At 40.3% G+C, this 15,865-nt stretch overlaps 1 protein-coding gene across 6 annotated transcripts in view; it reads right to left on the reverse strand.

Annotated features, from left to right (window-relative positions):
* Nucleotides 1–15,865, reverse strand: part of LOC124717382 (glycogen synthase kinase-3 beta) — a 326,873-nt gene that overhangs the window by 68,253 nt on the left and 242,755 nt on the right. For 4 of the 6 annotated variants that reach the window (XM_047244232.1, XM_047244231.1, XM_047244228.1 and 1 more), the window contains one exon: nucleotides 402–592. In XM_047244232.1, the coding sequence (XP_047100188.1) occupies nucleotides 402–592 (191 nt within the window). Of the gene's footprint in view, nucleotides 1–401; nucleotides 602–3,003; nucleotides 3,070–15,865 lie in introns of all 6 variants that reach the window. The other 2 variants (XM_047244229.1, XM_047244230.1) reach the window with 2 other exon arrangements.

Below are 15,865 nucleotides of genomic sequence, written 5' to 3' on the forward strand. Positions count from 1 at the left end.
GATTATTGATAAAGGGAATGATGCAGAGGCAGAATTTCATTTTCTGTATTATCAACTTCTAAAACATTTAAAACAAATAATAAACAGCATATGGTAATGAAATGTAGTTCCATTAAATCAGGCAATGATTGAGAGGAGAGGTGAGGGAGGGGCAGAGGAGTAGTAGTAGTAGTAGTAGTAGTAGTAGTGGTGGTGGTGGTGGTGTGAGTTTGTTAGACAATGAAGCAAAGTAGCATACAAAAATAAAAATGTGATCATAAATAACTACCATTATGCCATGTGAATATTATTTTCCCTTGAATTATTTTTACTGTCACCAATTGATACACTGACCTTTCTTCAATGTATGCCCTGTGTTCAGGAATCTAAGGACAAATACTTGTTTGATATTCCATACAGACCTTGAACCTTTTATCCTGGAGCACCTTCTTGATGGCCACCATCTCTCCTGTATCACATAGCTTGGCCTGATAGACAACGCCAAAGCTGCCATTCCCAATGACTTTTGTGTCCGTATAGGACACTTCCTGTGGTCTGTCGGGACCCTGGCCAGGGGTTGCTACTACTGTAGTCACCTTGCTGCCATCTTTGCCTGAAAAACATGTTTAAGTAAGGAGACACACAATCAATCAGTTCATTATGTGACAGGGTAAACAGGCTACTCATATGATCACATGGTTTTTGACACAAAAATAGTCACAAAAACAGGCAAACAAGAGATACAATGTACACACTTCAGGCATACACTACATGATGATGAAATTGTGAACGTTCACGGTAATTCCCATGTAACTTACACGGCTGGGCAAAAGAAAACAAATGCTACCTGAATACAAAACAGAATGGAATTTAACAGAGAAACAAAATTGATAGCTTATGGAAAATGGTAGAAAAATATAATTTACAAAACGGATAATAAGAAGAATGTAACAACCGAGGGAAATCAGTGACAGAGTGGCAAGAACATCATCCAAAAAAAAGTAACGATGCCCCCTCCTACACACACACACACACACACACACACACACACACACACACACACACACAATTTTTGCCGGATTCCTACAGGAATGACATTCAAACTGTTTCAGCTATGGCACAGAAAATTTATACATGCCATATAATTATTAAAATTCATATGATATGTGCTTCAGACAGTCAAAACTGCAATTTTGGTGACGCTGAGGGCGAAAGACGAAATTGTTGTCCTTTCAGTAAGTGTCCGTGACCGAACCTAGTACCTAAGAAAGGTAAAAACATTTTCACTTACACTCAAATAAAATTAAGACTATCAACATTAAATGTGAACTGAGTACTTATTAATCACCATTTTCACTCAAGAATACTGTCTCATCAGCTCCCATTTGTGTACACAAGAGATTACATGACAAGAATTTATTTGGATACAATTTATTATTATTTACTCACCGACTGACATGTGTCCAGGACAACTGTTTGACATCAAAATCACAAGGAATATACTATACTGATACCAAGTTTCCTCTAAACAAATATTTTTTCCACTCTGAGTTCCATTTGGTTTCTTAATTTAATAATAAAAAGAAGGAATCACTGAGGTACTTATAAAAATTTCATAGCTCTGAATGAGAAGACAGGACAAGTCCAAATCAAAAGATCTAATAAATACAGTGGAAGACATGCTGTGATCACATCTGTAACTCCTGCAAGATGAAATGGAGTGAAGTATAAATTGTATTTATCACACTTTGTAACATTTTATTGCTTAGAATTTGATCTAACTTCATGTTTCTTGATGGAGCCAGCATTAGCAGTAATCAGCTAAAACAGTAACTTGCTGAGAAATCTGAAGGTAACAGGAGTTTTAAAAAAAATGAACCAGAACTGCCTTACCCCAAACAAAGTGACTGTCACAAGAAAACCAATAAACCAGTGTAATCAACAAAAGAGGGAAAGTTTATTATAACAGATGCATCTTTGTTTTACATTTCATAGAATGAGTTTAGGCTTCTTTTTACTGATGATTTCAGCAACTTCACACACACACACACACACACACACACACACACACACACACACACACATATCCAAAAATTACCATGGCATTTCTGTGATCTTGATACTGCAGGAAGGTAAAACACTGTTTATTAAGTTGTGATAAAAGTTAAAGTACACCCAAGCAATCTCCTCATATGTGAGCAGATTCCTTGTCTCACAAAGCTTCAGACAGAGTTTCAGTGTTGTGGACCGATCTTTTTAATTTTGTCTCTTGCCAAGCAGGAGGAAAAGCAGCCACGTACCAGGTTAATTTGTAGTAAAAGCAGAAACACTGTTATGGGTTTCAGGGATATTACACCAGTCACAAAAACTGTATCAAGGGGCACACAAGGGTACTAAAAGTCTCACACTATACCTATCAACACAATTGCAAACCAAGTACTATCACTACTACTCCATAGACCTCAGCAATCACGGATTTCACAGGGCTTTCGAGACTGAAGATTTTCTTCCTCAAAGTTATCAACTAACGAGAGTGTTTCACTTCACACAAGTTGGGTAAAAGTATGAAAGTAATTGAATTTAATATTTTTCCTTTGTTAGAAATCCCAGGAGACTTATTATACATTAGACTACAAAATTTTGATTTTCACTACTGAACCATTCTCCACCAGATATTTTTTTCAACTGAATAGGGAAGGAATCTGTACCTTCCCACTCTCCACTTACAGTTAATTCGTTCCACAACAGTCCAATGAAACGGAACTCCAATTTCAGACTTCAGAAGCATAAGCCTGAAGTATATTTCTGAAAGTGCCGTCCCAGGTAATGACTTTCAATATACTGAAATTTTGTTGTTGAAATAATACTCATTTTACTACATCCACTACATGATACACACAAAATCAAATGGGCATCTACAGTCACGCCATTACAGGAAGATGTGCACACGTGATCATGTACCTACACCACAAAACTTCGAAATACTACCAAACCAGACACCCGATTGAAACAATCTTTCTTTACCTCCTTCCGTATGCTTCACAATAGCTTGCAATACTGCTAACCTCTGAGCATTTCTCTTTTCTGATCCTGAAAATGCAAAGTGAAGAATTGCTCATGAACTACTACTTTTTCTGCAGTAGGTAAATGATTATTACACACAAGTCCAGTATCTAATGGACACTAAAATGCCACAGAATGAAATTGAAAACTCCAGTCTTCTACTACCAAGTACTAGTGGTACTGGAAGCAGAAAACACAAACAGTAAAATGTCTGAATATGCATCCTCTACAAATCAATACAGCACACTGTACAAAGTATATTTTCAAATATCACAAGCTAAGTTTTAATGTGAAACCCTTGGGCTCAATAGTTTACTTTAGCACTCTGCTACATGTTTTACAAATGTCAGATTGGGAAACACACACAATTCCTAAGTGAATCTATTTCTTGTATCTATGCGATCATGGCTGGGTCCAAAAATCATCACATCAAAAAGCGTTTGTATACACCATTACAATTTCAGTAATTGCTGTACTGTCTGAAGTCTGTAACCAGACCAAGTCTAATTCTAAAATTTTATCACTGAAATGATTAAGACAAAAATTTAGCATCATATTTAATTTTACCCATTCAAATTTAAATATTTTGTATAATTATTGACTGAATTTAAAAATTTTAAATGCCATCATGACCTACTCATTGAGAGGTATCATCTTGTGTTAAATCTTTATCATAATAAGGCAAGTATTGCTGCTAGAGACTTTGTATACGTCTTGAGGCAGTGTAGTTCACAACATAAAGTACCCAGACTACGAAACTTCCTGGCAGATAAAAACTGTGTGCCGGACAGAGACTTGAACTCGGGACCTTTGCCTTTTGCAGGCAAGTGCTCTACCAACTGAGCTACGCAAGCACGACTCAAGGCCCGTCCTCACAGCTTTACTTCTGCCAGTACCTCGTCTCCTACCTTCCAAACTTTACAGAAGCTCTCCTGCGAGAGCACTTGCCCGCGAAAGGCAAAGGTCCCAAGTTCGAGTCTCGGTCCGGCACACATTTTTAATTTGCCAGGAAGTTTCATATCAGTGCACACTCCGCTGCAGAGTGAAAATCTCATTCTGTACCCAGACTATATTCATCCAGTATCTGACAATGAGAGAGCTTAGGAACTTCCTGCAAAGTTTACACACACAATTTGAACAAATTACGAAACTCACTCTCTGACACTACTTTGATTGATGAAAGATGACAGTTTATCATTTACTATGTTTTCACTGCTCATGCAGTAAATTATCCAACAAATATGCTAACTTTCAAAATTCAAGTAGGTTTTTTTATTTAATATATCTGCAGCAAATCAGTCAAAATGTCAAATTTTGTTTATCCTCGAAGGGACACTTCACACAACATGATTCCCCCAGCAATATGATAGTAGGAGACAGAGTTATGGAAGACACAGGCTATGACAAAAGCCTATTGCCAAGGATTACAACCTTCTACGTATCACTCACACAGGAATTGTGGGGATAAGATTAGAATAATTACTGCACTTACAGAGGCATTCAAACAATCATTCTTCCCATGCTCCATACAGGAATGGGACAGGAAGAAACCCTAACAAGTGGTACGATGGAGCATACCATCTGCTGTGCACCTCAGTGGTTTGCAGAGTATAGAAGTAGATGTAGTGCCCCAAATATGTAACCAAATAAAAAGCAGGGAAGACCGATCAGAACATACACCGAATACTGCTCCGGCCACTGGTGTCACAAAGCAACTGGTCCACCGTTAAAACTGCCAGACCAAGAAAATTTTAATATCGGTGTATTTTTCTCAGTAATTTCATGTCGTATCTACGAAAGAGTCATATCACTGAATTCGTCTCCTACTCATCCACCAGTCTGGTTCAAATAAATATCATAATACCATTTGAATACTAGTATCCTAGTAACAATTTTAATTTTCAATACGATGTCGAAGTTCATTTGAATCCAGATATGAGGACCATTTGAAGCACGGTCGGATCTAAACCTATACGCTGGCTGCCAATACTATCTAACGCCTGTCCAACTCACCTTCGTTGACAACTCCTGTCGGCAAGTTTCTAAAAATGACTATCCCCTTTCAAGAAGATTTACTCTTGTTGCCTAGGGGAACATCTGAAACCCAGAAGACCAGTATATGCTGGTGGAGTCCAAATACTCTCCAGCGGATTCAACTGGAATGTTGAATGGAAACAGGAGTAACAAGCCATTAAAATCCAGAACCGAGGACATCCAGACTGGTGAAGGTTTCAGAATTTCTCATCTTAGTGAATCTGTACACGGTATGTACAAATACAACAAGTACATGTGGGGGCTTTGCACTGACAGCAAGTTTGATTGTTGTGATACTCAAGATAACCACCAGCCACACTATAAATGGGTGTCCCGACAGACGTTTCCCTGGTGGTTACAGGAGTCTACATGTAACACCCGACGAAAAGCTCCATTTTATTGAGTCTTCCAACATTGCTGCGTAGCCTGTTCCTGCGTAGCCGCCGGCCGCGGTGGCCGTGCGGTTCTGGCGCTGCAGTCCGGAACCGCGAGGCTGCTACGGTCGCAGGTTCGAATCCTGCCTCGGGCATGGGTGTGTGTGATGTCCTTAGGTTAGTTAGGTTTAAGTAGTTCTAAGTTCTAGGGGACTTATGACCTAAGATGTTGAGTCCCATAGTGCTCAGAGCCAGAGCCTGCGTAGCCTGGTCCGCTCAACGTTTATAGAATATAAATAGCTGCGTGTATGTACTTTTTGTTGTAAAATAATTTTGTTGTTCCAACTGAGGCACACGAGATTTGATTTTCCGTAATATAAACGGACTGGACATCTGGAATCAAACAACCTTCACGTCACATCAACACAAATACAGTTAGCGTGAAAAGGAAACTGCGATATTGCAGTCGGCTTCGACCAGTGACGTAGTGAACATGCGACAAACGATGTAAACAGTGACTATAGCGTCATATCACTGGCGGTATTTTGAAACAAACAACAAAGGCAGGTTTAATGACGAGAACTTACTACATTGGGGGAAAAATTGTTGAAATTAAAATTATCATTATCAGTCACAGATCTACTGCAATTGAGGATCCCACAAAAACCGAAATAAATCTAAGCTAGTGTTGGAAAATACACAGCTTACATAATTCACGTGGAAACCGCTGTACGCAATTACGAATACATGTACATTTTAATTATCTATCGTAAAGAATACAGGGTGCGAAAGGCTATTTACAATTTGTACAGAAACCAGATGGCAGTTATAAGAGTCGAGGGGCATGAAAGGGAAGCAGTGGTTGGGAAGGGAGTAAGACAGGGTTGTAGCCTGTCCCCGGTGTTATTCAATCTGTATATTGAGCAAGCAGTAAAGGAAACAAAAGAAAATTTCGGAGTAGGTATTAAAATCCATGGAGAAGAAATAAAAACTTTGAGGTTCGCCGATGAAATTGTAATTCCGTCAGAGACAGTAAGGGACTTGGAAGAGCAGTTGAACGGAATGGATGCTGTCTTGAAGGGAGGATATAAGATGAACATCAACAAAAGCAAAACGAGGATAATGGAATGTAGTCGAATTAAGTCGGGTGATGTTGAGAGTATTATATTAGGAAATGAGACACTTAAAGTAGTAAAGGAGTTTTGCTATTTGGGGAGCAAAATAACTGATGATGGTCGAAGTAGAGATGATATAAAACTTAGACTTGCAATGGCAAGGAAAGTGTTTCTGAAGAAAAGAAATTTGTTAACATCGAGTATAGATTTAAGTGTCAGGAAGACATTTCTGAAAGTATTTGTATGGAGTGTAGCCAGTATGGAAGTGAAACATGGACGGTAAATAGTTTGTACAAGAAGAGAATACAAACTTTCGAAATGTGGTGCTACAGAAGAATGCTGAAGATTAGATGGGTAGATCACATAACTAATGAGGAAGTATTGAATAGGATTGGGGAGAAGAGAAGTTTGTGGCACAATTTGACCAGAAGAAGGGATCGGTTGGTAGGACATGTTCTGAGGCATCAAGGGATCGCCAATTTAGTATTGGAGGGTAAAAATCGTAGAGGGAGACCAAGAGATGAATACACTAAGCAGATTCAGAAGGATGTAGGTTGCAGTAGGTACTGGGAGATGAAGAAGCTTGCACAGGATAGAGTAGCATGGAGAGCTGCATCAAACCAGTCTCAGGACTGAAGACCACAACAACAACATCGTAAAGAACACGAATCGAGGAAAAAAAGGACTCACAGATGTGTAGGTGGACCACGATAAACAGTACGAATTTTTCTAAAAAATATATTAATCCTAAATAAATACTGATATGGGTGCTAAATATTTAAATACCCACTGAAACAGAAAGATTATTTTGTTTTTAATAAAAAACATTAAAAACATAACGCGCACCAAAAAATGTGGTCGAAGAAGACATTACCACATGTCACTGGTTAGTAGAGCAAATTACTATCTACTAGATGGTTCTTGCAGGTACAACAGTTACGTACGACACTCCATAGAAGCATAAATTTTGAATGGATTACCACTGCCGTTCGGTAATGTAATATGATCAACATACAGCAATATGATACACTATTATTAAGTTCGGTTATCCCTATTGACGATGCATGCGCAGACGTACACATAACTGCGGCATTTAAATGCCTAAAAATAGGTAAAAAAACGAACACTGCATTATTAAAAACGTTGATGCGACCGGCCAACCATAGTATTTTGACATCTACGGGGCTACGTAACCGAACATGTCAAAAATGAAAGATCTACGCGGTGTCGTGTGAATGCAGCTTTCGCACGTGCAAGAAAAGGAAGCAAAGCGCTTCAGAATTTTCTTTGGGAAATGGAAGTTCAAACTTACTTTTTTCTGAGAAGTTCTTTCCTACAGGGCTCATGGTAATGGTCGACAGGTTTCACAGCCCGTTCAAGGGCCGAAGCCGAAGTCGCCACTGCATTGTTGAACAGAGGACAGTCGGGACCAAGGAGCACTGACTAAGCACGGAGCAAAGAGTAAAACTCGAAAAGTAGCCTCACTTTTACAAGAAATTCTCCTTTATATTGACATTTCCCGGGGATAAACATTTTAGTTTTTGTACGAGCAGTCAACTAGCGACAAGATCGCTACTTTTACGAAAAAAGCGAGAAAAAACCTGTTTACCGAGTTTACCGAAAAAAGTATTATGGGGGGGGGGGGGGGGTTTCCCATCATTTTGGCTCAATGTATTCTGTACATGACTACACTATTCAAATACTAGTTTAATTTGCAATCTATTGATGTATTAAATTATAGAACGTCGTTATTAGCATTCACCAGATGAAACAAAATAAATTAAAATCGCTCAGTTACTCAGAAGTGGAGCTTTCATTTTTACATTCTTGCTCACACTGCAGCATATTTCGCACGCTTATTAACAATCACGTTTGTTTGTACATTTGAGTACTTAAACAGGTGCCGAAATCTGCCGCGGCGGAACACGCACTGAGAGACCGACCATATAACAAAATTAGCCGACACGCAGGTTCTCGCTGTGGAGAGGAGCTACGACAACAGTATTAGAAAACTACAAACATGACTATTTCAACAAGAAAAAAGAAGGCCTCAAGTTCAACGGAAGACGGATTCTAGTGCTGCATGACCGAATGTTGCAGATAACAAGGAGAGAACTAGAGATGTAATGAGTTAAAGCCCCCACACGGTGACTGCAAAGCGCCATCGCAGAAACCTAAAACATGGCGTAAGGACTGCATTACACAGTAATCTTTGTCACGGATCATTCACAAGGCTTGATCGTGTACTGGAAGTACTTAATGGTATCTTTTGTGGACGTTAAGAGTGCTGTTATAGCTTTTATAAAAGTGAGTCACAATGTTCCATCAGAAATAGTCTGCCAAATTGTCGTTGCAGCTAGCTCGAGCCAGGTATTTCGAGCTAGCAAACAGATCTCAAGCGAACTGCCACCTCGACACAGGCAACATATTCATGGAGAGAATCTAAACGAAGTGTAATTCTTGTAACAAAAGTAAGTCGTTTTTTCGGTATGGTAAACTTACGCACTTAACCCAGTCTTATAATTAATATGAACAGAAATGAAATCTGTCTGCAGTGTAAAAAATTTAGAATATTTTCATGTTTAAAAAATATAAATACAGTTTACAAATTAGCATAGCAAATCATCTATATTACTAAACGGCGGGTATCCTATCTAGCGCCTTCCAGGGCCACAAAAATTTGATAGTTAACATTTAATTACTGACAATTTAAAATGCTGTCATGATCTGCTCATGAGAAATGCCTATCACAACAAGTACTGGTAGAAACAGCGTATGTCTCTTGAAACGGAGCAGCTCACCGTGCGAAAATGCCCATACTACTTTCATACAGCATTTGAGAATCAGAGCCTTAGCAACTTCCAACAAACTTCACACGCAACTTCAACCATTTTCGAAGCCTTTTCTCGCAGATACCCCGCACAAAATGCAGCAAAACATCAGCATCAGGTTTTAATTTATTACTCCTTTACTATTATCTCTATTCGCTACACATTTTCATACAGTTTTGGTTTCGACTACATTAGTCCTTGGGCGAATTATCCAATCATAATAATAAAACCTACATAATTAGGATTTTGTTTCTTCAGTTATAAACCTTTTACGCGCTTAACTTCAAACAGTCAACACATTAACTCATTTCAGATCTCTGAAGCTGTTTTATACGTGAGAGTTCCATTCTTTAAATAATCAGGGGTGCGGTTTCTGGTGTACGTTACGTATTAAGTTTGGTTGGAACTACTCGAAGTGTCTCAGAGTCAGTCTTTATATAGACAGGTTTCATTGTGGCTGCTATCAAATAAATATACGACGGGAATAAGTAGGTGAACGGCCCTTGTCGGGTCATCGACCACTTTTAAATAACGATACTGATTGTCAGCAACCAGATTAACTACATGGACAAATAGAAATTCCCACTAACATCCATCGTTTCGGATTGCTTTCTCACTTCATCTTCTTCACAACACCCCCGAAACCCCGGGCCCCTGGGAGTGTTTGAGATGGCTTAATCGCAACAATAAAGAATGTTTTGTTAGTCTGTCACCTAAGGACCACGATAAGCTTACAACCATGGCAGTTGTTTTTCTTCTTTTTTCATTTAAGTCAGATTTTTTCAGCAATGCACTGTGTCCAACACGTTGTTAAAATGACCGTTTCTTTTCTCTTTTCGAAAAGTACCAAACGTTCCTACAGTTATTTAGAAGATGCGTGTGTTTTATTTTCCAGTTGTACAACCATTTTTTTTCCTTTTAAACTGATTTGGAGTCGAAGGTGTTGAAGACCCTCCATTTGGCTGAAACTGTTCCAAGCGGACTTATGGTTACAAGTCACCACTTTCTAACTCCAACCCCCCCCCCCCCCCCCCGCCAAGCATGAGTAACAGTGACAAGCCCCCACGGGAAATGTCTCCTGGTACCAAGTCATTGTGGTTCGATGGCTCAGTGGTAACATGGTAGACTACAGATCCAAGTGCCTGTAGTTCGAACCGAGGTCAGAGGATTTCTATCACTTACCATTTCTTGCACCACCGGAGATGCTTGTTAACAAGAAAAATGCTGACTTTTACTATGGTTCGTAGTCCACGCATATCCTCCTTCAACTGAATGGGTAAATAATTTCTAAGGTCAGAGGAACGCAAAAACTGGTTTGATTCACCCCTTCACGCTGCTATCCCTGCAACCTACAAACACTAACTTGCTCAGTCAATTCTTTAGTTTCCGCCTACAATTTTTATCCCACACATTTCAATCCATCACCGAACTATTCTACAAGGTTTCGGGATTGCAGCCGGATCATGTTGACTTCTTGCCACAACATTTCGGCTGGAAATCGTTCAGCTATCTTCAGGTAAGTCAACATGATCCGGCTGCAATCTCGAAACCTCACAGAATATTCAGTTCGCCAGGAAAACTTCAAGAATAACACCAAACTGATGATTTCTTGATTCTTCAGGTTCTGTCCTATTGGCTGATCCCTTACTTTAGTCAGGCTGTGCCACAAATTTCTTTCCCCTATTCCATTCAGCGCTTTCATTATCTATTCGATCTACGCACATAAGCTTAAACATTCTTCTGTAGTGCCGCATTCAAAAAGTTTCGATTAGCTACTTGTTTTAACTGTTTATCATCCACGTATCACTTCCGCATGACGCTGCACTTAAAGACAAATACATTCAGAAAGCGTTTCCTAACACTTAAATTTATATTCAGTGTTATATTTGTCGATGGTAGGGAAAAAAAACCCTCGTAACTTCATCTGTCAGTGAGAACTTAATTCCAGTAACCAATAACTCCATAATCAAAGAGAGATTTGAAATGTATTTACTTCTTTAATTTGTCAAGTAAATTACTATACAGTTATTACTATACAGTTACTACGTTGCTTCGTGCGTATCAGTTTATATTTTTTAAAACCTTTTTGCTTCAACTGCAAAATTTAAAAAAACTGGAGTTACGAGGTTTTCATTGCATGCCATGGTTATGTTTTCCAGAAAAGCACTTCTCACTATCGCCATTCTGAATTTTATATCCTCTCTGCTTCGGCTATCAGTTACTTTGCTGATCAAGCATCAACATTCAGCTAATGCCTGCTAAATGCCGATTCCACACAGATTTATTTGCACAATACTCGGGAACTGTAGTCCACCAACAACTGAGACAGCTTGCAAAGTCCTCGTTCGACCAATGCTTTAATACTGCTCGTCAGTCTGAGACCGCTACCAGACAGAACTGATAGAGGGAAGAGAGAAGGTCGAAAGAGAAGAGAGTTTCGTTACAGGTTCCTGTAAGTAAGCGCGAAGGTGTCATGGCCATTTTCACCCAAATGCACTGACGAACGCTTCAAGAGACCCGTTGGGCATCACCGTGTGGTTTATTGGTAAAAATTTCAGCTGATACATTGTTTCTTCCTACGCGTACGTCGCGAAAAGACAGAATACAAAAGAAGACAGACTGGAGCTCACACGGGGGCCTCAAAACAAACTACCTTCTCGTGCACCATTCAGGAGCGAAGCGGAACATAGTGGCGCGGTGGGAGGGTGGGTAAATGTCACCCTCCGCCACACACCATCAGGTGGCTTGCTGAGTACAGTTGACGATGTGCTACTTTTAGCGTGTCGCTACCTTATGTAACAGACAGATTCGACTGTATTACATACCTACAGTATACTGCTAAATGTAAATGGTTAAAACGGTTACCCAGTGCCTGTTGCAGGTCGCCTAGCTAACAGCTTCCAGGGGCAACAAATAATTCACTTTCAGTATTTCATAAAATTATTGGCCGAATTTAAAAAAATTGAAGTTCTGTTAAAATCTAGTCATCAAGGAGTGTAAGGATTAAAACAATGCATCAAGTAGAGGGTGCGCCTGGAAAGTTTGGTGAATGCTCTCTCGGGACATAAACCGAGTTACAAACAAAATACCTTTACTGGTCTTCAAAGTTGTCGCCATCAGCTACAACATACTTCTGATATCGACTGTGAAGCCAAAGCTATTGGAAACACAGCAGACGCTTGTTGTGGGACCGCTCGAAGCACCGCGGTTACGCGTTGTTGGATGTCTGCAACGTCTGGATTCTCATCTGTCTCGCTCAACGCAAGCTGACTGTTCAAACATTCTCCATATATGGTGCGGCAGAATTCTTTTGGTTTCCACGTCTTAGATTAACCCTGAAAGGCTTTAGCTCTGCAGGCGTTGCGCGTGGCCAGAATGCTTCGAGCGATTACAAAAGGAGCATCTGCTGACAGTTTCCAACAGCTTCAGCTTCACAGTCTTACTTTGTAACTAACAGTGACTATTTTGAAGACCATTAAAGGTATTATGTTTGTAACTGCTGTGCCCTTTATTGTACAAATCCATTTACGGAACCTTCCAGACGCATCTTGGATTAAAGTTAGAAACTGTGCATACAGGCTCAGTAAGGAAGAAAGACACATGCTTTGAGCGGCGACAGTATTAGTGATTCTGAACAAAAAACTTCACAGACATACGAGTATGCCCTATTCCGAATGATTTCCGAGATACACACATTTAAACTACTTCGTTATTTATTTTCTTTGTAATTCAAATAGTGAGATTATTTACGATGTACCACAGTAATGTAATGGGAGTTGAGACGAACAATATGATGCTTGACACGTGTCAGTAAGCTACCTCAAACTGGCCTACAAAACCTACGTACGCTACGTCGCATGCATGTTTTCACGCAAATTATTAGCTCTAGAGGAAAAAATGAATAGGACATTTTTTGTAGGAAATTTAATGTAGTTTAATTTTTTACTGCGACGCAACACCTCTGGAGGTTACTGTTTCCTAATTATGGAGGAAAAAAGTACTAAAAGAGATATTAAATGTCTTCTGCCTCAGAAACAATTCGGAGTAGGGAGTAGGAGCACAGAAGTTTTCCGTTCAGAATCACTATAACACCACTGTCACCCGTCAAAACAAGTACTTCTCCACCTGAGCCCTGTATGTTTTGAGGCTGCGTAAAATATGGAGCGAAAATTACGTTGTCGTCATCCAATAACTGAGAATGACTGCGTGTAGCAACTTCCAACAAACTTTATACATTATTTCAAATCTTTTCTGAACTATTTCTGGCAGACACCCCTCCCACCCCAAAAAAAAACAAATAATGGAAGGGGGAAGTTCACTCTCGCTGTCCACGCAGTAGAACTTCGGCATCAAGCACGATCTTTTACTTCTTTACTACGAACTCCAGCCGCAACACATTTTGCAGACCGAGAACACAAGTACCACTGCAAAATTATATCCTTGTAGGACACACGTATCAGGACATAAGAAATACCGAGATGTTTGAAACGGCTTTTATACGTAGGCGCTCGATTCTGTCAAGAACAGGGAACGGGGGGGGGGAGGGGGGGGGGGAAATGGAATGAAATGATCGTGTGGCACTGTCGACCGGGAGGCCCCACCCGGGGAAGTTCGCCGCCGGGGTGGGGTGCAACTCTTATTTCAGGTGACGCCACACTGGGCGACTTGAGCGTCTGTGATGAGGACAACACAAACCCAGTCAACGGGCCGAGGAAATTTTCAGCCCCGTCGGAAATCGAACCCTGGGGGGTGGGGTTACTGGTAGGTAAGTGTCAGCACAAAATAAGTAGATACGTATTAGGGCTATAGTGTTAGGTAGTGGCTCTCGCGCCCTCGATTAGCTCGGTGACGTCCGTCATCCGGCACTGGACCCGAGGCTCCCGGCGCCGACGCTCTCTCTCCCGTAGGGCGGTGGCCGCAGTAGGCATTGCGGGCCGCTATCGAGCGTCGAGTCGGCCGACGATGGATAGATCGAACACGTGCGCCCCCAGCAGACAGACACGCGACGCGGCCGACGCACGCCTGCGACCACACTCCGCAACGGCGGCACACCGAAAACGAAAGGGGGCAGATAAACAGTGCGGCGGATGGTGCGTGAGAATCCCTGCCACCTGTGACGGCACGGAACGCCTGCAATTTTGTGTGTGCGTGCGTGCGCACCGATAAAGGTACGACAGGAACGAGTAACGAACACACGAGAACTGCTACAGCCGCGTGTCGTGGCTAGGGGTATTCGAGTACGTGCAGCGCAAGACTTGCGCCCACCTGGTCTACACGGTAGTTTCTCGATGTCATCGCTGGACGTCCGTTATATTCCAGAAAGCCACCAACCACAGTCCGGAAATACTTTTACGAACTTACGCAGCAATGAAGTATAATACTTCATTTATTTTTAAATGATTTCTCTGCCAGTTCTAAGAAATAATTAAAGAACAAGGAAATTATGGTAACAGTAATAAATTAAAAACTTAACGATTCACTCATAGTATTCAATAAAAATAGAAATTAGCTGATCTGCTGGCTGTTTCTACATAACCCGTCCTTGAAAACGGAGAAATTAACACTGTCAATTTTACCATTTCGCACAGACTGTTGGTAGTACCCTCCGCCACACACAGTCAGGTGGCTTGCGGAGTATAGATGCAGATATTATCTCCGATTACAACATGATTACTGAGCAGAGTTCCCCAATAAATTATAATCAACAGGTGAATATTGGTGATTGTTTGTAGTACTCAACCTCTTACCACTTTTTCGCGAAAAACATCAAACCGTGGACGTTGTATTTAATTTAATATTTTGATTCTTTGTAACCTGAAACTGTTTGTGAGGGAGTCAAATTTTTTCCATCTTTGTTTGATTTTTGCGTTTATTACAGGAAATAACACAAATAAATTAGCGCCCGTCTTCTACTTCAGAAATCAGTTATTTTGAGCGGATTCGACAGTGAAACTGGCGTGACAGAAAAGGTATAACCGAAAATCGGTTGTTTCAGTGATAATCGCCATCCGTAGGAAGGATATGATGAAACTGAGTACTAATATTTTGAGAATACGGTAAACTTGCTTATGTGTTTACAAAAAAGCAACTTAAAGTGTATATGAATACAACATTTCGTAATGATGTGGAACGTGTCACTTAAACATAATTTTGTGTAAAGAAAACTAGTGTTAAATTTTTTTACGGTTACTGCTACATATCTAAAAATTCATCTATTGAATAGAGGGAGTTGCCATTGAGAAATACGCGAGAGTGTAACGACAGGAAATGGATATGGTAATTGAGAAGGGTGTGTGAAAGAGTTGTCAATAAAGCAAGCGATAAAAAAACCCAAGAGAGGTTTTGTAAAGGGTAAAAAGTCCAGAGATAAGAAATTTAAAAAACGAGGTTTGCTAGTGACACTGTAATTCTATCACGCATACGAAACAACTGGGAAGAGCAGTTGAATGGAATGAACAGGTTCTTCAAA

This window comes from Schistocerca piceifrons, chromosome 9 (genome assembly GCF_021461385.2).
Source record: "Schistocerca piceifrons isolate TAMUIC-IGC-003096 chromosome 9, iqSchPice1.1, whole genome shotgun sequence".
NCBI lineage: Eukaryota > Metazoa > Arthropoda > Insecta > Orthoptera > Acrididae > Schistocerca > Schistocerca piceifrons.